The sequence below is a fragment of the Olea europaea genome, unplaced genomic scaffold (genome assembly GCF_002742605.1).
Source record: "Olea europaea var. sylvestris unplaced genomic scaffold, O_europaea_v1 scaffold1216, whole genome shotgun sequence".
Classification (NCBI taxonomy): domain Eukaryota; kingdom Viridiplantae; phylum Streptophyta; class Magnoliopsida; order Lamiales; family Oleaceae; genus Olea; species Olea europaea.
This window is the reverse complement of record NW_019229586.1, coordinates 381,402-407,545: the sequence shown is the minus strand read 5'-3', so window position 1 is coordinate 407,545 and position 26,144 is coordinate 381,402. Positions and strand designations below refer to the sequence as shown.

The window sequence follows — 26,144 nt, the reverse complement described above, 5'->3', positions numbered from 1 at the left end:
TGTTAACGAACTAGGGAAAAGTCTCATTTTATGGTAATCGGTTACATCACCACTCTGCAACGTGAATCGCCCTATGTGTTCCAGAGTAGACACCTCTCCTAAACCAGTAAACAGTGAGAATTCTGGCACTTTGTACCCTCTAGGCCATGGATATGCTTGGTCTACCCAATCAGGATCTGGCTTTGTGTAAGTCGGTCTAATGACAGGACGCACCCCAAAGGCCATCTGATCCTGCACGATTTCCATAATCTGATTCCTCAACATGACATTGGGATCATACGGAATTCCTACAGGTTGATTAACCGGTTGATTTGCATGAGGCCTGATGTTGGTCCTTGATTGGCAACAAAATTACCATAATTAGGGCCATTACCATTAGCCTGGACATCTACCCCCTCGTTACCACGTGGAATATTCTGTCCATTGTTTAGGACATTATCTCTTACATTTGGATTACCCCCCAAGTTAGGCGTACCACTACCATTATTCTGATTTGGTACTGCACCACCCCCCTGGTTTGAAGTAGATGGACCAGAAAGTGGTTCTACCCCTTGACTTGGACTTGGGACCGAAGGATTATGTCCTACGATCGTCCTAGTTTGAAAGTGACTTGCAAGAGGTATAGCCGGTTGACATATTTGGCCCACTAACTTGTTCATTGTTTCATTCAACGTCTTTAGTTGTTTGGCCATATTGTCATAGTGTGCATTACCACTTTGTGTAAATCTTTCCATATTATGAATACTTCGAAGATTTACCTGTTCAACGACATCTTGCGTGAGTTCTCCAAGCAATGCACGCATGGTTCGAGGACTCAGCTCCGTCATTGGTTCGTAACGACTGTTACTGCTCTGATTTTGTCCATCTGTTCGTGGAGAGGCATGCTGCTCCTCGTATCGCTCGATTACAGACTGGATTCCTCCCTGACTTGCTCCTTCCTTGTCGGATCTCTGAGGCATATTGTTTCACCTTTTGTACTTTCAACACCTCACACCACTGTCCCACCGGGCGTGCCAAATTGTTTCGCGCGGGTTAACTCGCTAACAATTAAAGAGGATCAGACGATTGTATAAGGGACGAGACCTCTTGAGACAAAGTCCCAAAAAGGGGTGTTCTTTTTATTGGCGATGAACTTTACAATTGGAAACGAAAAACAACGTGCCTCCAAGGGGCGCAAGCACACGAGTTATAGAAAGGAAAGGGTTTAAGTCTAAAAGTTAAAGAAATGAAAATTACATATTCTCTGTTCGAGAGTTTTGGATTCGGTCCTTTGCTTCTATGTCCTTTCTCCCTTTTATACTTCATAGGCGATCCCTTTATGATTAACTGCTCTAAAAAACTGCTTGATCGCCCTATAACTACCCACTTTCTTTGTAGTGGTCATTTTGTCATGAAACTGTCCTTTTAACCGCTGCCATTATCTTGCATCGTTCAACCGCTTTCGATTGAACCCCTTGAGTCGTGGAACGTGGTAATGTTACTTTAGCAACTGCCTCAATAACTGCATTTCTTGATAATCATAATGCGTTATGTTTGTTGATACCTTGGGCGACTTGAAGATTTGGGCGAGATTCTGGGCGACCGTATGCCACTCTATTCGTTCAGACTCTGAGCGACCTGCAAACTTGGGCGATGGCGTTACCGCACTATTGAGCCCCTTATTTGGGCCTTCACCTTGATTCGTTCAATTGGATTTCGTTCTTTGAACTATCTGATTTGGGGGATCCTCCAATTGGGCTTTACTCTCTGAACTGTTCGATTTGGACTGAATTTTTATGTGTCAACACTTATATAAACAGAGGATGAAAACATTTTAATGCATTGCTAATTTGCTAAGACGGCAGAACGGCCGTCTTTCCCCGAAACAGAGGGGAATAGTTTGCAGTTACATGCGATCAGGCCGTTATTTTTAGCATTTTAAAAATAAAAATCAAATAGTTTGGGGGTTTGGGATTATAAGATGGTGAGCGACTTAGCGCCGATTAATCGGTGCTCATCAAGAATGGTTTTTCTTTGCTGATTCAGGTAAGACATATGTCAAATTTTTTTTCGCCTTCAGTTGAATTTACTAAATGAATTAACAAAGGATTTTAAATGTAATTAGATGGAGATGGGCTTCTCACAGGAAATGATGCTACAAAGTTCTTTAATATGTAGAACTTGCCTCGTGAAGATGTAAAGCAGGTTTGCTCTTTGTCCCCCTCCTTTTCTTTTTATGGTTGATTTTGCCTTCCATTTTTTATCGTAGCAGAGATGAAAATAATGCTATTTAGTTTGAATGTATTTACAAATATCTATTGAGAAGGGTGGTGTAAACTAGATTATAAAGATTATATGTAGTATTATCAGGTTCTTGAGATATCTGTCAGCTTACGATGTTGCATTGATCATTATCAGTTTAATTCCAGAAGGTTCTTTTCTTTGTTCCATGCTCCCACACGAAGATTTCTATGCTGGATTAGAAGTATTCAATCATGATCTTAGTGGTCTGGCATATGCCAAAATTTTCACTTGCCTGCAATATGTATTCTTCTGGAGTAAAATATCGATCCTTTGCTGGCAGCATCTATAACCAAATATGATGAATTTTCCCATTTAATACGGGGACATTTTCTATGGATTCTAGTTAAGTTTTGGTTTGCCAATCGTTGTTGAAAGCTGGAAGTGACCGTCTTCATTTGCACATGCACTCTCTACTATTATATTGTGAATGGGGTTTAATTTTTGTCTTATTTTCTTGGTTTTTGTTCTCTTCCTTTTCATAAGGTGTGGGCAATTGCAAATTCCAAAAGGGAAGGCTTTCTTGGATATAAAGAATTTATTACTGCAATGCAGGTTCTGAACTTTCCTTCTCCTTTTCTTTTCTTTTTAATTTTTTTAAAGAAATTTTTTGGTAATAATCAATACTACATGGCTAATTTCTACTAGCATTCTAACATGTAGCTAATCTCTTTGGCACAAGCTGGACATACTCTCAACAGTGACATTATAAATGTTGGAGGTCAGATTCTTTTAGTTCAGTATTATAATGTTTAAGGTTAACGAAGACTACTTCAAGATGGAGAATTTATCCTGGCTTGAACTTTTGGTTTGGTTTTTATTTTGTATAATTGATAATAATGTGATCTTGCTATAGTTAAAATATTTTAATTATCTTCAGGTGACTTTGAAAACTTGTAACTCCAGCCATGGAAGGCCTTGATGCACGTTTAGCAGTACATTTGCTACATTTTTTTAATATACTTTGCTTTTAGTTTAAATATTAATTATAATTCAGGGTTTTTGTTTATTTCTCTTATGCAGAAAAAGCGTAAATCTAAAAAGGAATCCGATCAGAATGTTAAATAGGGTGATATTTTATGCACAATACTATTTTCATTTAGTATTCGAGCCTTTGGCTTTATTAATTTGGAACAATTCAGGTAGTCCTCGATTGCAATCTTCAACATCGGCTAATTGGTTTACTTCTTCAAAATCTGCAAAGAATGTAATCTAGCAAGTAGTTAGAAATTTTCCCATTCACTGAAACTTCTAGCTATTCCTTCCATCATGTTGTGTTTTTATTCTTAGTTACTATTTATTCTTTGTTTGCTGGATTTCTTCCATTTTTATTGTTGTTGTTTTTTTCTTAACATCTTCAACATTTAAACTACTCATTCTTCTTATTTAATTCTGCAAACTGCCCACTCTATCTCCTTCCTGTTTTTTGTTTTAGTTCAATGCAAATAGCAAAGTGGATCGAGAGGAACTCGATTATGGTATATATGATTATGTGGTGCAAACAACCTCAATCCTTCATTTTCTACATTGTTTTTATATCAATTGCTTAAGGAAGAAGTTGGATTTCATCTTTTATATATGTTCTTTGGTTTCTTGAATGATGCTTCCTTCCCTAATTTATTCTATCAGGTACCGTTGAACTCTGTCACTTCGATAATGGATGGCCTGAAAAGGTTGTACGTTCAGAAACTGAAGCCCCTGGAAGTAACATATCAGTTTAATGACTTTGTTTCTCCATTATTGGTAAGTATTTAATCTTTTTTCATCTGCAAGTGTGTGAAAAGAATACCGAAACGTTCTTTATTCCTTTTTGCTTTTTGGACGAATTTTATAATTGTCATGAAAGTTGAATTATAATTGACTTGGCTGTTGCTGTTAATGCATTGTATGTTGGATGGGAAATAGTGACTTCGATGCTAAGCCAATGGTAATGCTTTTGGGTCAGTACTCTACTGGCAAAACAACATTCATTAAACATTTGCTGGGAAGTAGTTATCCTGGTAACGTGATAATTCTTCTCCTTTCCTTGTAAAGTAGTATTCATTTATTTTTATTTTGTTAACCGGGATATAATTTTTAGTTCACTACGTGTTACAGGAGCTCACATTGGACCAGAGCCAACGACGGATAGATTTGTGGTCGTCATGGTAAATTTAGATTTTTCTTTGTCATCTTTTTGTTGCCATTGTGCAATTTTTTCATGGATATTTTTAGAGTTCAATGGTTTTATCTCTTGATACTATTTGATAACTAAACAGGCATGATATAATTGATTGACTAATTGGGTTTTTTTTCTTTTACTGGCTTCATAGACTGTAACCAATTTTTTGTCTTTGCATGAATTATTGGCAGCTCAGCTCGATTGGCCTCCTAATTAGCATTTACTAAATATACTAAAAATATTTTGCAGTCAAATGTATACCTCTTGGAGTCTAATCAACAACTTTTACATTAAATGGACACCCTTTAAGAGTATCATGCACCATGATATGTCAGAATGGTTCTTTTGAGTTTATATAATACACTCTTCAACTAAACTGGACACATTTTAAGCCGAAAATACTAGTTTAAAGTGATAAAAAAACACTAAGAAGTCAAATGTACACTTTTTCATTGTCAATTCGATAAATTTAAAGTCAAATGGTCCTGATTAAGAGTATGACACACCATTTCATGTCACAGTGATTCTTTTGAGTTCGTATAAAGCCGTTTCAACTCAATTGGACTCCTACTAAACCCAATATATTAGAAACTTTCTAAAGTCGTGGCTCCTTTGAATTTATTCTTCCATTTTCGTCGCTGGCTAGCGATGTGACCTATTCCCTACTCCAGTCTAAAAGCGGTTGACCGGTATCTGTATGTACAGGTAAAAATGTCATTTTGTCCATCGGGGTTCATCGTGGAGTTGTTCTTCATACAGAATGGACTTGATGAAAGAAGTGTTCCAGGAACTACCATTGCAGTTCAAGCAGACATGCCATTCAATGGCCTGACAACTTTCGGAACTGCATTTTTGTCAAAATTCGAGTGTTCCCGGATGCCCCATCCCGTGAATTACAAATTTGAATTCTCGACTTTCACAAAAATGAGGACAAAATTCTTAAATATATTTTTGTAGCTCCTAGCATTTACTTGTTTTCTGAATTTTAAAAGTTACTGGAGCATACTACGCTGGTCAATACTCCCCGAGTTCTATCTGGTGAAAAACAAAGAACACTCAGGAGCTACAACTTCGTTGGCGTAAAATCTTGGTTTGCCGCTAAGTGCGATCTCATCCTTCTTTTGTTTGATCCTTACAAACTCGATATCTGTGATGAATTTAAGTGCGTCATTTTATCTCTCCGTGGTCGTGATGATAAGATACGCGTGGTTTTGAACAAGGCTGACCAAGTTGATGCACAGCAAGTAGGGAAGAATTTATAGTGCCTAAGATACATATTTTTGTCCATTTATGATGTATCCTACTTGGAGCATGCAAGCTTAAAAAGTTTGCTTAAAAGTAAATAGCTATGTTTTAAAATAATCTTTCTTTTATTGGTTGAAATTCAAAATAAGTCGTTACTTATTTTGATAAGAGGGTATGATTTACTTTCAAAATAAGTAAGTTTTTGTACTTAGAAGCAATAGACATATCCTAACATGTTTGAAAATAAAAAAAATACTTCAAGGTAACTTTTACTTACTTTAAGCACAACCAAATATTAAACATCGTACTATCTAATTATTTGTCTGGTTGGGTTCTCATTGCAGCTTATGCACGTATATGGAGCATTAATGTGATCCCTTGGGAAAGTGTTGAATACTCCTGAAGTCATGCGTGCTTATATTGGGTATGCTCTCTACTTTTACAATTTTTTTCTATAATCAATATCATATGAGATATTTTGTGCATAAAATGTGGGAGAAAGCCAGAAATCTTGCTTTAGTCCTGTACAAACCATATCTGCTTTCAATTTTGAATTTTGATTTGGTATGCTTTGAAATCCTTCATCCAAAGTTTTACCAGTCAAGGATTTGTTAATTATTGCCTCAAAATTTGGTCAAGATTTGGAAGATTGTGTGTGTCTTAGTTTTGGAAAGAAATCTTATTGGAGCCAATTGAAGAAATGAAAGAATATGTGTGTGTGCCATATGGTAAATGCGGACACGTTTTTCCTTTTTTTTCCTTTTATGTGGGGGGTTTTTTTTCCCCATCTTTTGCCTAGTTTTAAGATTTGACTCGTGTACTATAAATATAGGTCTCCTCTTTCAGTTTAGAATAAGCCAATATTGTTGTAGCGTTGTATTCTCTCTATATTATCAATTAATAATACACCTTGCCTTTACGTTAATTCCTCTTTTTTCTTTACATTATACCTTGATATATATTTTTATATTGTTGCAATCCATATTAACTTCATATCGCGTCATTAACTTCATTCTTTACAACCCGTCGATCCCAACAAGTGGTATCAGAGCAAGGTTGCAAGTTCTTTATGATTTGATTGAGGTTTTAAGAGATGGCTCCGATGAAGTGTGATATTCCATTGCTGGATCGCAATACAAGGTTTTCACTGTGGCAAGTAAAGATGAGGGCTGTGTTGACACATATGGAACTTGATGATGCTTTGCTGGGCTTTGAGAAGATGCCAGCAAATTGGCCTATGGAGGAGAAGCAATGGAAGGATAGAAAGGCTACATCATTGATTCATTTTCATTTGTCCAACAATATAGTGCAGAACGTCTTGAAGGAGAAGACAACGACTGCTTTGTGGCTCAAGTTGAAGCAATTGTGCATGACAAAGAGTCTGACGAGCAAATTAACTCTAAAGCAGAAGCTGTATTCCCATAGCATGGCGGAAGGAGGGTCACTGCAGGACCACCTTGCTGTATTCAAGGAGATTGTTGCAAATCTGGAGATGTTGGAGGTAAAATATGATGAAGAGGATCTGGCCTTGATCCTGTTGTGTTCGCTACCCAGTTCTTTTTCATCGTTTTGTGATACTATTCTGTATAGTCATGACACACTTACCATTGAGGAGGTATATGAATCTTTGTTCTCAAAGGAGAGGATGGAGCTGTTGGTTGGAGATCCTACATCTAGGGGTGGGGATGCTCTGTTACTCATGGTGATCGATGGAGGAGTAAATTGAAGGTGAGGTACAGCAATGTGTATTGTTATTACTGCAAGAAGAAATGACACATCAAGAAAGATTGCGACAAGTTATAGGGTAAAGGTAATCTACATGCAAATCATGCGGGGCAATCAAGTAATTCGAACGAGATTAATATTGCTGAGAATTTTTGTGATGATGGAGATGTGATGTTGGCTGTGTCTGACGGGGAATCCAAACCTGAGGAGTGGATTCTGAATTCTGCATGTTCGTATCATATGTGTCCCAATAGGGCATTATTCCAGACATATGAGGCGGTGAAGCAAGGTGGAGTTGTCATGGGAAACAACCAATCTTGCCGGGTTGTAGGAATCGATCGGGTCAGATTGAGGCAACAACATGGGACAGTGAGGACACTTGATCAGGTTCATCATGTTTCAGACTTGACAAAGAATCTCATATCATTGAGTACCTTTGATGTAAAAGGGTACAAATTTTCTGGTGGAGGTGAACTCTTGAAGGTTCGAAAGCATGTCCGGGTTGTACTGGAGGGACAAAAGAGATCCCAGTTGTACATATTGCAGGGAAGTGCAAAACCAGCTTTGAGACATCCGGACAAGTTCAGTGCCGTGGTGGATATTCAGTTTGGTATAGTACCTCTTGTATTGGGCTCTGGGTCAATTTTGAACACTGCTAGAGGGAGCGTTGGTGATTTCGCTTTGTCACCAATTTCAGCGGATGCACTGTGTTCAAATGTCAGGGGTGGACTCATGGAGCGTAGGTACCATGGTGTTATTGATGTCTGTGATGCTTTTGGAATCGTTGAAGGTGACAATTCTCATAAGGGGCCTTTTGATCAAGCACTTGGTTTGATTTCTGCTACAGGGTGTGTTTCGACCCTGTTTGGCCAACAATAATTCCTTGGTAGAATTTTGGGACCCGGGAGATGGGGTCAGGTGTCGTGTGTGGATGCCTTATAGAGGAAGATGGTTTAGTGATTGAGAGTTTTGGTTACTGTGTTGAGGAGTTTAGCTATTTCGTTGCAGACGGATTTGAAATCTAGGAGTTTTGTTCATTGCACCGAAATTTCGAGTCAAGGTGGAGTTTGTTAATTATTGCCTCAAAATTTGGTCAAGATTTGGAAGATTTTGTATGTCTTAGTTTTGGAAAGAAATCTTATTGGAGCTGTTTCGCGCGAGTTAGTCGCTAACAATTAAAAAGGATCAGACGATTGTATAAGGGACAAACCTCTTGAGACAAAGTCCCAAAAATGGGTGTTCTTTTATTGGCGATAACTTTACAATTGGAAATTAAAACAATGTGCCTCCAAGGGGCGCAAGCACACGAGTTACTGAAAGAAAAGTGTTTAAGTCTAAGCTAAAGAAATGAAAATTACATGTTCTCTGTTCGAGAGTTTTTGATTCGGTCCTTTGCTCTATGTTTTTTCTCCCCTTTATACTTCACAGACGATCTCTTTGTGATCAACCGCCTAAAAACCGCTTGATCGTTCTATAACTGCCCACTTTCCTCATAATGGCCAACTTGTCATGAAAACTGCCTTTTTTAACTATTGCCACTACTCTTCGTCGTTCAACCGCTTTCGATTGAATTCCTTGAATCGTGGAACGTGATAGGGCTGCTTTAATAACTGCTTTGATAACGGAACGTCTTGATAACCACAACGCTTTATATTTGTTAAGACCTTGGACGACTTGAAGGTTTGGGCGAGGATAGAGTAACAGCTCTGGGCGACTGCATGGCACTCCATTCGCTCAGATTCTGGGCGACTTGAAAATTTGGGCGATGGCGTTACCGCGTTCTTGGGCTTCCCTATTTGGGCCTTCATCTTGATTTGTTTGATTGGGCTTCGTTCTTTGGGTTATCTGATTTGAGGATCCTCCAATTAGGTTTCACTCCTTGGGCCGTTCGATTTGGGCTGAATTTTTATGTGTCAACAATTACCCCCCAATATGGTAGAATTAATAATAATTATTAAATTTTGCCATATTCACTTTGTGTTTCCAGCAATATTCGAAATTCCCAAGAATTTCAATCATTGTTTTCTTCTATAACTTGAAAAGGTGCATCGTTTTGCAAACCCTTATAACCCCCAAACACGCCATTTCACTGCACCACTAAATCATGCCTCAAATTTTTCGCCTCTCTCACGATTTACTGTTCATCCTTTGCTTCCTTGCTCCGTAACCCTGAAAAACTTCGTTCCATCTCAAATGGCTACTTCACAATCTCAAGCTAGCGACTCCTTTAGTTTCGATGACTTTCAGAAACTCTTGAGTCGTCCATACATAACTCCGAATTTTCTCGCGCCCGCCGATGTTGAACGTAATGAGTTCTACTTGGGTCCTTTCTTTAACAATGCAGAGGCAGTTGAACAGGCGGCGGTGGGTCAGCTGTTTCCTTGCACTCAAGGCCCGCCATTTCTAAACTCTCTACCGCTGGGGTCACTTCGCGAAAGAGGTATTCACACTTGGCCTAAATCTGATGTAGCTTTCCGTAGGTGGCATACTCGCCTTGTGGGTCATGGTCCTACTAAGGCACTTTTTGATAGCGCTAGGATTTCTGATTTGTTAGAAATCTCTATTCGCCCCTACTTTTGATTCAGCACTCTTTTCGATTGCTTTGAGTTTTTGGTCTTCTGAGTATAACACCTTTATTTTCCCTCTTGGCCCCATGTCTATTACCTTAAGGGATGTTGGGGCCCTGGTGAATCTACCACCTTTGGGCGATACCATTTTTCCTGGTATCTTGGTTTCTGGTGGCGCCCCAAAGTTTGGTAAAAATTACACCGATTCTTATTCAAGCCTGCAAACCCTTCACAATCATTCGAGCGCTGAGCCTTCCCATACTGAGCGAGTGGTCTTCCTTCTAGTTTGGCTTTGTAAATATGTTTTGTGTGTGCCAAGCATAAAGCCCTCCCTGAGTTACTTACTTAGAGCGCACGAATTGGCGCGTGGCAGGCCTTTGAATTTATGTTCTTTGTTTTTTGCTGCCCTTTATAGAGGCATGACTTCTCTTCAAACTCAATTGAAGAATGGTGCATCTCCCACTGGCAGTGGACCTCTTTGGTTCACTCAACTGTGGTTGAGATCCTATTTTCCATTGCTTGGTGCTCCATCAATCTCTCGCTCCTCTGCTAGCTGTTATGGGTTAGCCATGGAGCCCTTAGCTCCTGTAAATATGTCCAGAAGGGACATTTTTTCATTCTTTTATTCTTTGGATTCGATCCCTTCATTTTTTCCTTTTCCTCCTTTTTTGACTCCAAATTACGTACATCCCCCTTCCACTATAGATAGCGCGAGCACCTCCCTGCTCATTTGGATCTAATTTTTAATCGGGAGGGAGCTATTTCATGATATTCTAACTGGGACCAATGCCAAGGCGGGGGGTAGAAATTTATGCTCCCCAATTTTTCGCTCGTCAGCTTGGTTTCGGCCAAACTTGGCCTGTTCATCCTTGCTATTCAAGGAACTTAGTTGAACATTTTTATACCATTAATAAGGCGGAGGCAGAGGCTATAAATGCTCGTAATCTTCTTTTAACCAGCCATTTTTCATTAGTCCCCTTCAATTCTAGCCACGCCATTCACCCTCTTTTTGAACAGCTCTGGCCGTCAGTGAAGCACAGATTATTTGCGACTGACGCCAATCGTGCCTTTCATTCATTAGACCAACCAAGCATTTCTTCCCCTCTTCCTGTTTTAGTCACTCCCTTGTCCATTCGGAGTCCTTCTCCTTCTCGTCGCACTAAACAGTCTGCTCGTCCATCTTCTTCTCTCCCTGCCAAGCCTACTACGGCCAAGAGTGCTCCAAGCCGCAAACGGCCAGCCTCAGCATCTCCCATTTTGGAGGATGATGTTGATGATGATGATGATGATGCCCCTCTTATCGTCAGGAGGAAGGTAATTAAATTGGTTTACTCACAAGTATACTTTTCCACACTTGAAACTTTTCTGTGTGCTGATGATCTTTTGGATTTCTCAGAAAAGCTCAGCCTCTCCTTCAAAGGTTTTGGCATCAACAGCTCCTGCTCCATCATCCTCCACTGAGGCTGCTTCATCCAAACCGGTTGATGAGGGGGCTACGCTTAAAGAGACATCTTCAGTCCCAGAGTCTTCATCACAACCCATGGATGAGCCACCTTCTTCCCAGGGCGTCAACCCCCCAAACATCGAAGCAGAAGGTAATTCAGTCTTTTGATGTCTTACCTTTGCTTGTGCTACTGATTTCTGATTTGTTGCTCTCGAGTTTTGCAGATACTCCTATGAGTCTGCCCGTTGTGGCAACATCTTTTCGCTCAGACAAGGGGAAGTCCTCACGAATGGAGGAGTCATTGGTGGCAAACTTGGTTGAGGACATGCCATCTTCTACGATTGTTGATGAGATAGTCTTTGCTTCACTTCTATTTCTATCTTGTTCGTTGTAGTGAGGATCTTTAATATTGGCAATTTTCTTTGCAGGATGCTGACAAAATTGTGCGTTCTATCCAAGACTTGTTCGCTTCCTGGGGGTAAGTCCAGACGTCTCGCCCTGTTCCATCTGATCGTCCTGCTGCTTCTTCAGAGGAAGATTTGAAGTTCCTCAAGGAATCGATATTTGAGTACGTATCCTTCATGGATATGGATATTGGAAGGGCTAGTGCTGCCAGACACAAGGATAAACTTGAGCACTTGAGTGCGAAGTTGGAGCAAGCACTGATGTTTCCGTCGCTCAATCTTTCTGCCGATTTTAAAGCGACGTTGAAGGTTATCCACTCCGAAGTCCTTTCTTTGCTCGCCAAGAATGCTGAACTAAAGGTCAAACGTATTCAATATCTTCGAGCCGTAGCTGAGAAAGTCTTTGCATATGGAGATTAACAAGGCTGAGGACGAGTTGAAAGAAATTTCTTCCGAAGTCATGGTTGAAGATTCTTTGATGGTTAATTTGGCTACTCAGATGAAGGAATTTCAAGCCAAAATGGACGACTGCAGGGCGAGAATGGCTGCTAAAAAGTGCAACTCCTCCCAGGGAATTGAGCGAACTAAATCCTTGGTCGAGCAATACAAGAAGTTGGAAGTTGATGATGATGTCGCGGCCGAATTGAACATCACTTCCTCTCGGCAGAACGAGGATTGGGAAAAACTTAGGGAACGAATTCGTTCAGTATGGGGTGGCTTGTAATCAAGACACATGATGTCTTTTTTCTTTTGTAATTTGATTTTCCCTTTGTAACTTTGTTCACTGTTAATGAACATTAACTTCTTGTGCATTCATTTGACATTTGTTTTTTTTTAGTCGTCAATTCTTCAAGCATTTAACTGCTTTGTGCTAAAAATCTTGTCCATTTTCTTTTGATATTTCCATCACTTTTCCCAGAACTTTGGGCTATTTAATTCCATTTACTAGGCAGAAATATGACTTTTCATATTCTGTCTCTTCATCTCCACCCCCTATAAATGCTTCGCATTTTCCATCTTCCATCTTCATCTTCATTTTCTTCTTCGAAACTAATTTGCTGCCATTGCTTGGCATTCTGACAATCAATCCGATTCGAAAATGGACTGTTTAGTCCGCCCATTTTACTATTTACCTTGATGTCACCTTTGGTGTGGGAGGTATAGGAAATATTTTCTGGCCAGCAGCGAAGTTTTTACCATCGAAATTCTTCCCATCGTCTCTTTGTTCTTTACAAGGAGTCGATGATACAAGGCAATTTTTGGGATGCTTGCGGGCCATATTGGTTGCTGAGAGTGCTTCTCAGCTTACTTGCTGAGAGTGCTTCTCAGCCTCTTTGCTCGCCATTGCAGCGATGCATTTAGGAAGGTGGTGAGGCCAGTCCACCCTCTTATTCGGCGATCCCACCATTGCAGCGATGCATTTAGGAAAGCGGTGTGAGGCTTACTCAGCGATCAACCGGGAGATTAGCTTACTTTTAATTGTATTTTGTAGAGTATCCATTATTTGTATTTTTGCATTTTTGTAATGAACGTTTGATAATAAAGGACTTTATTTGAACGTATTTCGCTCTGATCTTGTTATCCTTTAATCGTTCAACATATTTGATTATGCTTTTATCTGCTCACATTCCCATAAAGAAGGAACATATTTTTTCAAATATTTGCCGTTAATGAATCTCACGTGCTTGGTGCCATCTAAATCTTCCAAGTGATACGCTCCATTAGGCAACACACTGTTTATTTTGTATGGTCCCTCCCAATTGGGCGACCACTTCCCGTACTTTGGATCTTTGCTATCCAAAGGGAGTATCTTCTTCCAAACTAGTTCATCCAGGCTGAACGACTTGGCTATGACTTTTTTGTTATAAAACTTAGCCATTCTTTGTTTTTGAACTTGCAATCTATTTAAGACGTCCAACTTTAATTCGTCTAACCCCAATAAACTTTGAACTAGTGATTCGACATACTCATCATCATTCAACTTATGTTTTAAGCACACTCTAATCAATTGCACGTTGATTTTCATAGGCAAAACGGCCTCCTGTCCATAAACAAGTTGGAAAGGAGTAATTTTGGTACTTGACCGAGGTGATGTTCTATAAGCCCATAAGGTCTTGTTCAGACATTCGTGTCAATTTCTGGCATTTTCATCTATCATCTTTCTGATGATATTTTTTAGAATCTTATTAGAAGACTCCGCTTGTCCGTTGGATTGAGCGTAGTATGGCGTGGAGTTTACTAATTTAACCCCAAACTCGCTCAAAAATTTGTTCACTTGATCCCCATTCAAATATGTTCCGTGATCTACCATTAACGTTTGTGGAATTCCAAACCTATAAATAATGTGATCACGGATAAACTCTATAACATTTTTCTAGGTGATCTCTTTCAAAGGTACCGCTTCTACCCATTTGGTGAAATAGTCGGTTGCAACTATAACAAAAGTATGTTGTTTGGACGATGAGGGATAAATCTTCTCTATCAGGTCTATCGCCCAACCCTTGAACGGCCAAGGTTTAATAATAGGTGCCATCTCTCGTGCTGGCGCCCTTTGTATTGGACCATGCTTTTGGCATGCCAAACAACTCTTTGCATATTGAACGCATAGTTCTCCCATCTTTGGCAAAAAATATCCACTCCTAATAATTAACCTTCTCATCCTTTGGCCAGTTTGATGAGCTCCACATATCCCTTCGTGCACTTCAGCCATGATCATTTTGGCTTCTTGCAAACTTACACACTTTAGTAATACACCATCAGAGCGTTTCTTAAACAACTCTTCATCTATTAGTGTATAGTTCAGCAAACACAGCTTCTTTTTCCTACTAATCCCTCCATTAGGTTTTTTAACGAATCCTTTAATCTCTGTTCTCCAATCCATTGCATCTCCATCTTGTATGCAGTGAAGTTCAATCTTTCTCGCCCTTCTTTGAGTCACGGGCAATATGATTCCATACTCACAAGTAGACTTCCAATTCAAAACATTTGAGTACTCTGAGGCCATTTGGACTAACTCATTTGCCACGTCGTTATATATCTTATTAACGCATTAGAGTTCTACTTGATCGAATTCTTCTAATAATTCTTGGACGATCTCATATTGACTTATAATGGAATCACTTTGGCATTTAAAATCACCGATCAATTGATGGATCACCAATTGAGAATCGCCCCTAACAATCACATTTCTTACTCCCATATCTATCATTAGTTCTAGGCCTACAATTAAGGCTTCATATTCGGCCTGATTGTTGGTGCACATTCTGTCTAAAGTGAATGCGAACTTGTAGCAAATCCCTAAAGGATTAATCAATGCTACTCCTACTCCTGCACTTTTAGAGGTTTTTGATCCATCGAAATACAACACCCAAGGTTTTAACTCGAACGAATTGATTTCTAGTTAGATTTCTTCAGGCATGTCAAGGCATGGATGATCGGCTAGAAAGTTAGCCAAAGCCTAATTTTTGACTGCCTTTTGAGGTATATATTGTATTTCGAATTCTGATAAAGTTAGTGTCCAAAGGCCTACCCTTTGGTGTAAAATAGGGCGCGAGAACATATACTTAACTAAATTTACTTTAGAAATTAAATAAACGGTTACGGGCCGTAAATAAGCCCTTAATTTTGTACATGTAAAATACAATGCAAGACATAATTTTTCGATAACAGAGTAATTACATTCATATTTCGTTAACCGTCTATTTAAATAGTAAATTTCCCTTTCTTCACCAAATTGGTCTTCCTGTGCGACCATTCCAGCTATTGATTCTTTTTCAGCCGATACATACACTTTCATTGGCCGTCCTTGGATTGGTGACACCAACACTGGTGGACTTGATAGATATGTTTTCAGGCTTTCAAAAGCCTTTTGATGTTCTTCTTTCCAGATGAATTCGTCCTGATTTTTCAGTTTTAATAGCGGCGAAAAGACTTTAGTTCGCCCTGCACAGTTAGAAATAAAGCGTCTTAAAAAATTTACTTGGCCTAGAAACCTTTGCAACTCCTTTTTGTTGCTAGATGGTTTGGCCTCTAAAATAGCCTTCGCTTTATTTTTATCAAGTTCAATCCCTCTCTTGTGTACTAAGAAACCAAGAAAATTTCCTGCATTAACACCAAATGCATACTTCAAGGGATTCAACTTTAGCTTATATTGCTTCATTCGTTCAAACGAACATCTTAACTGTTTGAAATGGTCCTCTTCTTTAATGGACTTGACTACTATGTCATCTACATACACCTCAACAAACTTGCCTATCATATCATGAAAGATTAAATTCATTGCTTTTTGATAAGTTGCCCCTACATTTTTTAGGCTGAACGGCATAACCACCCATTCAAAACATCCTAGAGACCCAGGGCATCTAAAGGCAGTTTTGTATATATCTTCTTCAGCTATATAAATTTGATTGTATCCTGAATACCCATCCATGAAAGAATACATGAAATGTCCGGCAGTTGAATCTACTAAAGAATCCACCGTGGGCATTGGATACTCATCTTTGGGTGTAGCTATGTTTAAATTCCTAAAGTCTATATACACCCTTAGTTTACCATTCTTTTTTAGTACTGGCACGACATTGGACAACCATTTGACATATTTGGCTGTTCTAATAAAACCTGCTTTCAATAATCGCTCTATCTCTTTCTTGATTTCAGGGAGTACATTGGGAGCAAAACGTCTAGGAGGCTGCCTATAAGGTTTAAAGTTAGGCTTAGTTGGTAACCTATGTTCCACCAAGTCTCTATCTAAACCAAGCTTTTGTTCATATTCCCAAGCAAAACAATCTTTGTACTCTTTTAGCAAAGCGATTAATTTGTTACTAACCTCTTGGTCGAGTATTTGGCTGATGAACGTTGGGCGATCTTCTCCTTCATTGCCAATATTTACTTTGATCAGAGGGTCTTGTGCTTGAGCATATCCAGGTTTGGCGATCTGCATTACTTCGTCGTCCAATTCCCTTGTAAGTACTTCCTCTTCTAAACAGTCCACCTTGTTGACTTCTCGGCCAATGCTTTGTTCTAACTCGAATACCGCCAACTTATCCTTCAGCACTTTTAGGGCTGTTTCTTCTTTCTCCTTGTCATTGGATTCCTTATTGAAAGCCATCAGTCTGGCTTTGAAGGCCTAAATGTCGGCCATTTGCTTTTGTAACTTAGAATCCATTCAAGACTCCTTGCTTATTCTTTTGCCAATTACTGGCTCTTCCAGAGCCACTATATTTGGCCTCATCTGTTTGAACATTTCAGTGAGTGCGTCCACTGAGAATGGTTCTTCGCTTTGCTCGACAACTTGAGTTTCTTCCCCGTCTTGTACTACCCTGACAGGTCCATAATTTCCTTCGTACATGAACTTTTCCACCGAGTTTGCTTCTGCGACAAAAGGCCTATGATCGGCCTGTACCACCTCTGCTTCGCCTTTGTTATTCCAAAAGATCAGGCATTGATGGAGCGATGAAGGTATACAGCGACTTCCGTGTATCTAATCTCTTCCTAGTAGCACGTTGTAACTAGTAGGACCATCTATTACAAAGAAGACAGTGGTCCTAGTAGTCGTCCCTATAGTTATGTCCAATGGCATAACTCCCTTAACTGAAGTTGCTCCTCCATTGAAGCTAGTGAGGATGACTTCTGTAGGAATCATGTCACCCTCTGTCTTTGCGAACTTCCCCATCATCTTAGATGGAATGGTGTTTATAGCTGCTCCATTGTCGACAAGCACTTTTGCCACTGGGACGCCGTTAACTAGAACTTTAACGTATAATGGCCTCAAGTGTTTAGTCAATTTCATGGCTGGCCGTTTAAAAATAACATTTTCGACAGCCTCTATTTCTACTTCCTTCTTGTTTTCTGTCAAATTATTCCCCTGTGATAAGTCGACGTGCAGTACATCACGCTGATCCTCTCTCCTGAACTTCCTTCTTACTTTTTTCTAATGCTTTCTCATCAATTATCCAACCTGTGGGAGGGGGCATTATTCTTGGAGGTGACCATACTTTTCATAGCGAGGCACTCTCTTCTTCCTTTTGGGTGTCCCGTACAGTACGTAGAAATCGAAAGGACGCCCAGATGGTTCTCCTAACAAATCTACTTCGCGAACTCCCTCTCGATGTAGTTGCTTTAACAGAGTATTGCGCGATACTCCTCTCTTTCTTCTTTCTGCTTCTAGGTCGATTTCTTCTTCAATGTCTGTTATTCCGTCGTCCTCTTCATCGTTGTAGGCCTCTCTAGAAGTCTGGCCTTCTTCACATACCAGCATACAAACTTCTCCTTCGTTGTCCACCCTCTCTTCTTCTTTTTCTTTATTCTTGAATTCATTGGCCAGTAAGTAATTATTGGCCACGACAGGAGGCAACGTACCGAATTGGATAGTGAGGGGCTGATCTGGATCTTTTTCATCCCTTTTGTCTCGTTCAAACCTTGATCTCCCAGAAGAAGTTTCTGGCAGTTCTTTCATTGATTCATCTGTACCGGACTCTTCATTATTTTTGAGGACATTTTGACTGGCTACCTTGAGTAGTTTAGGCGCTTTAGGGTGTGGCATTCCCTGTTGCTGCCTCATCATCCGTCCATAGTTTCGTTGGAAACGCCTTTGTTGGGTCCTAGTCATCTCATCGAAGGGTATTGCCCTTCCTGCATTGTACTGGAATGAATGCCATACATTTGGCCGGCGAGGTTGCGGCCTGAATGTTCTTCCATTATCTGCTGGCCTAAACTGCCTATCAAAAGGCGGTCCTCTATAGAATGATGTACCTCGCCCTCTACCAGGCTGAGTGTTTGGTAAGAAGGTAGGGCAATGAGGATGCTGCCATGTCCCTGGTTTCTCCGTATTTCCATTCACTTCTCTTTTACACCTTGCACACAGGACGTCTTCGTCCTTTTTTGGTTCTTTCCCCTTGATTTGTTCAAAGACGCTGGGATGTGGTCTAGGATCCTCTTCTCCATCATCTACGACCAACTTGAATTTTGGCAACTTGTTTTTGAATCCAGATGTCACTATGTTTACTCCAAGTGGTTGTGGGAAAGGATTTTCGTGCCATCTTCTTCTTATCACCGAACGTAATTCGTCCTGATTCAATGGCATCCTGCAATACATGGCGGAAAACCAAGCAATTGTTAGTCAAATGTGACCATGCATTATGCCACTTACAATATTTTTTACCCTTAATTTGTTCAGGGTTTGGCAATTTGTGCTTATCGCTCAACTTTATCTGCTTATCCCTATATAATTTATCAAATATAAGGTCAGCTTTGGTCACGTCGAACGAGAACGTTCTAGCCTTTATGTTTTCATCTTTTATGGGCTCATCTTTGCCCGATGGTCTAGGCTTGGCCATTATGGGACAAGTATATGTATCCCCTTTGACCAATTCGGCCAAACACATTTCGGCCTGGTCGTATGACTCGTCACTGATGGCATGAACATCAAAATTTGGATCTTTGTAATAAGTCTCTTTACTAGAATTTTTCATCTGTTCTTCCTCTCTTATCAGTCGTTCATATCTAATCACATTCGCACTCAACTGAAAAAGGTCAGGAAGTCTTGGAATTTCTTCTTTAAATCAAAGCTGAAGCAACCCTGAGCGATTTTGACAAATTCTTTTTCGGGTAGAGGTACAAAACACTTGCTTCTTGTTGTCTTGAACCTTTGGAGAAAACTTTCTGCCCATTCGTTTGGCATTTAACATAGATTCGCCAAATCAGCCAAAGTGACTTCAGACTCAGTTTTATAAAACTGAGTGTGAAACAACTGTTCTAATTGTTGTCATGTTTGAATAGTGTTTGCTGGCAAGTTGATGAACCAGGAGAAAGCTACTCTTGTTAACGAATTAGGGAAAAGCCTCATTTTATGGTAATCGGTTACATCGCCACTTTGCAGTGTGAATCGCCTTATATGTTCTAGAGTAGACACCTCTCCTAAATCGGTAAATAGTGAGAATTCTGGCACTTTGTACCCTCTAGGCCATGGATATGCTTGGTCTACCCAATCAGGATATGGCTTTGTGTACGTTGGCCTAATGACAGGACGCACCCCAAAAGCCATATGATCCTGTACGATTTCCATAATCTGATTCCTCAACATGACGTTGGGGTCATATGGAATTCCTACAAGTTGGTTAACCGGTTGATTTGCATGAGGCCTAATGTTTGGCCCTTGATTGGCAACAAAATTACCATGATTAGGGCCATTACCATTAGCCTGAACATCTATTCCCTCATTAACACGTGGAATATTATGTCCATTGTTTAGGACATTATCTCTTATGTTTGGATTACCCCCCAAGTTAGGCATACCACTACCATTGTTCTGATTTGGCACTGTGGTACCCCCTTGGTTTGAAGTAGAGGGACCAGAAAGCGGTTCTACCCCTTGATTCGAATTTAGGACCGAGGGATTATGTCCCACAATTATCCTAGTTTGAAAGTGATTTGTAAGAGGTATAGCCGGTTGACATATTTGACCTACTAACTTATTCACTGTTTCGTTCAACGTGTTTAGTTGTTTGGCCATGTTGTCATAGTGTACATTCCCATTTTGGGTAAATCTTTCCATATTATGAATATTTCGAAGATTTACCTGTTTAACGACGTCTTGTGTGAGTTCTCCAAGTAATGCACGCATGGTTCGAGAACTCAACTCCGTCATTGGTTCGTAACGACTGTTACCGCTCTGATTCCGTCCATCTGTTCGTGGAGAGGCATGCTGCTCTTCATATCGCTCGATCACAGACTGGATTCCTCCCTGACTTGCTGCTTCCTTATCGGATCTCTGAGGCATATTGTTTCACCTTTTGTACTTTCAACACCTAACACCACTGTCCCACCGGACGTGCCAAATTGTTTCGCGCGGGTTAGTCGCTAACAATTAAAAAGGATCAGACGATTGTGTAAGGGACAAACCTCTTGAGACAAAGTCCCAAAAAGGGGTGTTCTTTTATTGGCGATGACTTTACAATTGGAAATTAAAACAATGTGCCTCCAAGGGGTGCAAACACACGAGTTACTGAAAGAAAAGTGTTTAAATCTAAGCTAAGGAAATGAAAATTACATGTTCTCTGTTCGAGAGTTTTTGATTCGGTCCTTTGCTCTATGTTTTTTCTCCCCTTTATACTTCACAGACGATCTCTTTGTGATCAACCGCCTAAAAACCGCTTGATCGTTCTATAACTGCCCACTTTCCTCATAATGGCCAACTTATCATGAAAACTGCCTTTTTTAACTACTGTCATTACTCTTCGTCGTTCAACCGCTTTCGATTGAATTCCTTGAATCGTGGAACGTGATAGGACTGCTTTAATAACTGCTTTGATAACGGCACGTCTTGATAACCACAACGCTTTATATTTGTTAAGACCTTGGGCGACTTGAAGGTTTGGGGAGGATAGAGTAACAGCTCTGGGCGACTGTATGGCACTCAATCCGCTCAGATTTTGGGCGACTTGCAAACTTGGGCGATGGCGTTACCGCGTTCTTGGACTTCCCTATTTGGGCCTTCATATTGATTTGTTTGATTGGGCTTCATTCTTTGGGCTATCTGATTTGGGGATCCTCCAATTGGGCTTCACTCCTTGGGCCGTTCGATTTGGGCTGAATTTTTATGTGTCAACATGAGCCAATTGAAGAAAGGAAAGAATATGTGTGTATCCCGTGTATGGTAAATGCGGACACGTTTTTCCCTTTTTTCTTTTACGTGGGTTTTTTTAAGGTTTGATTCGTGTACTATAAATACAGGTCTTCTCTTTTAGTTTAGAATAAGCTAATATTGTTGTGGCATTGTATTCTCTCCATATTATCAATTAATAATACATCTTACCTCTGCGTTAATTCCTATTTTTTCTTTACTTTATACCTTGATATATATTTTTATATTGTTGCACACTTCATATCGCGTCATTAACTTCATTCTTTACAACCCGTCGATCCCAACAGAATTTGAAAGGGAAGCCATTCATTGTGATCTCGGTGGCTTAGAAATGGAAGCTTATTTACGTATCCACTGCTATTTTGTACTAGAATCTTTAGGACCATTCTCTCCAGTACACAGTGGTTCCATAGTTCATATCTTTGAGCATTTCATATTTAAAAAAAAAATAAAAATAAAAATAAAAATAAATAGACGTATCCTTTTTTATATGTTTATTGGTGGCCTTTTTCTCTCCCTCTCCCTATTCCTCTTCCACCCCGTCTTTCCTTTGTCACTATTATTGTGTTTATGATTACTGTTTATTTTCTTTAGATATTTTTATTTCTGATACTCCATGTTTTTGTCTGTCTTGACAGCTCATTTGATGATAAGCCTATAAATGCTGCCACTGGTCCGATGGGGCAAGAACTTTTCGAGAAAGAACAAGATAACCTTCTTACCGATTTGAAAAACATACCAAAAAGAGCTTGTGATCATCGTGTGAGTTTAACATCATTATTTTCTGGTGTCTTTAATATATATATATATATATATACAGCAGTTTCTTGTGCTTTCGTAGGTAACAAGTTTTTTGGTGCCTTTACCTTGTGCAGATAAATGAATTCGTAAAACGTCCAAGATACATGCTTGTATTATTGGTCATTTGAAAAAGGAGATGCCAGTAATGATGGGCAAAGCAAAACCCCAACAGCAACTTATCGATAATCTAGACGTTGAATTTGCGAAGGTTCTTTATACCCGCTCAATATCCTGAGGCTCATGCACCTTTTCGTATTTGTGATTATGAACGTTATAGATAAATATGTGAAGTTCAACTGATGACGGTGATAACAAAACCACCATCTAGCGTGTTTCGCTAGGCTTAAAAAAAAACTTTCAAACATGTTTGCGCAACATATTTCCAGCTTTATTTTTTTTGATAGGTAGGTATTTCCAGCTTTATTGTATTGAAAAGTATTTAATTTTAAATCTTATTTCCTTACAAGTAAATTCTTTAAGCTTAGCCAGACATGCTCTAAAGTCTAAGCCCTGTTCCCAATATATTTGGGGTCGCCTAGGTGAATCTTCTTTGTCTCTCCGTCTAATTCATTGCCACGGTGTTGTCATTTTACAGGTTTAACGGGAACACCATCTGCCTGCTGGGGATTTTCCAAACATTGAACACTTTCGAGAGGTTTTGAATCTCTACAACATCGATAAGTTTGAGAAGTTGAAACCTAAAATGATTCAATCCATCATTGACATGCTTGGACATGACATCCCAAAACTATTAAAGAATTTCAGGAATCCGTATGATTAGAAATACCCTTTTTCTTTTGGGGTAAAGAGGCGATTTTCTTACATGTATAATGGGATATGTAGATTTGATTTGTTTTTATAATATATATTAATATTATTTTATCATTTGAGACTCGAGTGATCTTGAAATACAACAGTTTTGCATTCCTCTTTAATAATCTCTGGAATTATAAAAAAAAATAATCTAAAAGCACTTGAATAAATCATGATTTATGATTAAATGGAATCAGTAGAATGATTTAAGCTTAATTTAATTGATTTTTAGTACTAGTGATGGTTAAGGAACATGTGGTCTTCAGTGTTATTATCTGTATGTTTAATTTGGTTTTGTTTCTCAAGGCAAAAGGGTGCCATTCAATATTTACTTGATACAATGAAACTTGCCAATTTGAATCTCCCTTGATCCCAATTAAATTACATTCTATTTTTCGTCTTCTATTTTCAACCACACAATCTTTCATAAAATAATATTACACGTAAATCGAAAATTTTTCCTTCTTTTTCAACTAAACACTATTCCCCCATTTTCCCATTTTCATTACCAAAAATGGGGGCCAAATAGGGGCTAATTTGTAGATATCACAAGGTGGGGCTAAATATCTCAATAGTCATTAAACTTTTACAAATGTTTTTTAAATTGTCATTAAGCTTTAAAACTTCTTTGAGTTATCTTCAATTTTTTCAAATGTTTTCTTCTTGTCATTGAATTTTAAAAGCTTCTTGAATCATTATTGAACTTACCAAAATGATAACATTCGTCACTTAATCACATGTCGTTTTAAAAGTCTATGAACTAGATGACATGGTAGATGTAATTGTAGATTTGATAAAATTTTGGTAAGTTTATAAAATCTATCACCTTCTAAAACTGCGAGCGATGAATGTGATAACATTTCAATAAGTTCAATTGCAACTCGAAAAATTTTTAAAGTTCAATGACAACTGAAACCATTGGCAAGTAGGAGTTCTAAAGTTCCATGGCAATTGGAAAATATTTGTCAGATCCTCAATAGAGTGTTGGAAATAATCTAGCTAGTGAATATAAACCTCGAAGAAGTTTCGCGAATATTGGATTCCTCAATAATTACCTATATTAAAATCTGAAGAAAATAAATATAGTAAATATCTAAATGAATGGTGATAAGGTAATGATATTTTTTTGGCGCCGATCATGTACAAAATAAGGAAACGACAAATAAGGTAGTTCGGACATGTTATGCTTAGTCTCAAAGGTGCTTCTGTCTATAAGGGATTTTGCTACACTAACATAGAGGATAACATGGGGGATGACCGAACACATATATGGGGAAGTCAACATTTTTTAGTTCACGCGGAATCCATGTGCAAAATGCAAGGGTCGATCACCCTCTCTATCAAGCAATTTGATCACTTCACCTTTATCGGTCTATAAGAGTGGCATGATCTTGATAACTGCTCCAAAGAAGAACGTACATTCAGAATAGGATGACAAAACAGTTAATGCAAAGTTTCTTACCTAGAATTCATCGATGGAGGCTTCAAATTGGATATGTTTTTTTTTTTTTTTTTTAAATCTTACACTAAAGAATTAATGCAAGATAACCATCTCTTCATGCCTCATCAGTACCAGCAAAAGTCTTAGAAATTATTGAGATAAAGCTAAATGCAATCTCTCCTCTTAACTTGCTATTTAAATACAGCCAGAGATGTCTTGACAGCATAATCTGCTAGTATGAAGTTTGTTTTCTCGGTAGGATGGAACGAATCCCAAAACACGTACTGATTCGCATCTGTGCACGTAAAGGGAGTAAATTCGTTGCACTGATAACCCATCTCAAATGTTCCCGTCCCACAACACGCTGTTTCTGCAGTTTGGAATCCTGCAAAATCACATATCACAAACATCAGCAAATCAGAACCGTTGATCATGTACATTACACAATGTGCTGATAATCAGCAAGACAATTTGACAGATTGAAGTAAGATACGGTACCAAAAGACTGAGGATCCTGAATGATCTTGGAAAAAACATGGTATGGATTTGAGAACACCAGTCGAATTCCAGAAAGCTCGTCGTTCAGTGTTTCAACTAATGCTTTCAACTTCTTGTTGAATTCCTTGGCCACATGATTATACATTGCTCTACAATGTCCCCCTTGTAGCGTTCTCTGAAGTGGCAAGCAGCCCATTGGAGGGAGCCCGGTTAAGGATATTTTCCGTGCTCCAAGGTGGTAAATATCGGTAATGAAGGATCGTGCTATGTCAACTAAAAACTGCTGGTAGTCGTTAGGAGAAAACTTGAATGATCTGTTGGGAAACATGTAATAGTTTTCTAAGAAATCGTTTGTTCCCATGCTGATTATGTATAGAGCTTGGGTCAAGATTTTCTTCGCCTTCTTGTTTCCCAGATAGTCTTCCAGCCGACCTTTGTATTCTTTGTAGTATTCGAGTTCTTGCCACAGAGGTATTACAGACTACAAACGGAATTTTAATCAGGCTTTGATGCAGCATACTCCATGACGTTGATAAGCGCTGTCCTAAAAGATTTCTGTTCCCCCTTGAGGATTAATCAAGCATTTATATGCAAAAAGATGCAACTTTTCGAACCAGAAATTCAATTTTCTGGTAGTTGACCATTGGGCCTCGTGCGCGAAATTTTTTTATTTGCCATTGTGCGCTTGCGCACATTTGAGCCCCAACTTTTATTTGAACTACTACACTTTTGAACTACTATAAGATCTAATGAGTATCGGAACTTAACATAAACTAAACATTAGGTGACGTGACACACTACAATAAATAATATAGTCAATTTTGTAACCAATAGTTATCTTCTTCCACCTATTGTAGTGTTATGCTAATGACTGCTACTATATTGGATTACAATGGAGTTGGGCGTACAGGCCCAACTCTTACAAATCTCAAATGGGTGGGGCCAATTTTTATTTTATTATTATTATTTTTTATCATTTTTTATCGCATCGAGCCTTGCGTGGGGGTCTATAATTGCCTTGTGAATATTTCCCCCGGATTTATTCATTGGATTAACTCTGGACGGATAGTTCATTAAAGGTATGTTTTGTGCGCTAGACTAACGGGACAACATTGAGGAAATGAC

General features: G+C 39.1%; 1 protein-coding gene and 1 pseudogene across 1 annotated transcript in view; one reads left to right on the top strand and one right to left on the bottom strand.

Moving 5' to 3' along the window:
• The window catches only part of LOC111374171, a 32,766-nt pseudogene extending 9,718 nt beyond the window's left edge, over positions 1-23,048 (top strand).
• A 1,715-nt stretch (positions 23,049-24,763) lies between these two features.
• Positions 24,764-26,144, bottom strand: part of LOC111374204 (GDSL esterase/lipase At4g26790-like) — a 5,069-nt gene continuing 3,688 nt past the window's right edge. Inside the window, exon 4 of the mRNA XM_022996849.1 lies at positions 24,764-24,906. Coding sequence (XP_022852617.1) covers positions 24,861-24,906 — 46 coding nt within the window. The 3' untranslated portion in view covers positions 24,764-24,860. The remainder of the gene's footprint in view (positions 24,907-26,144) is intronic.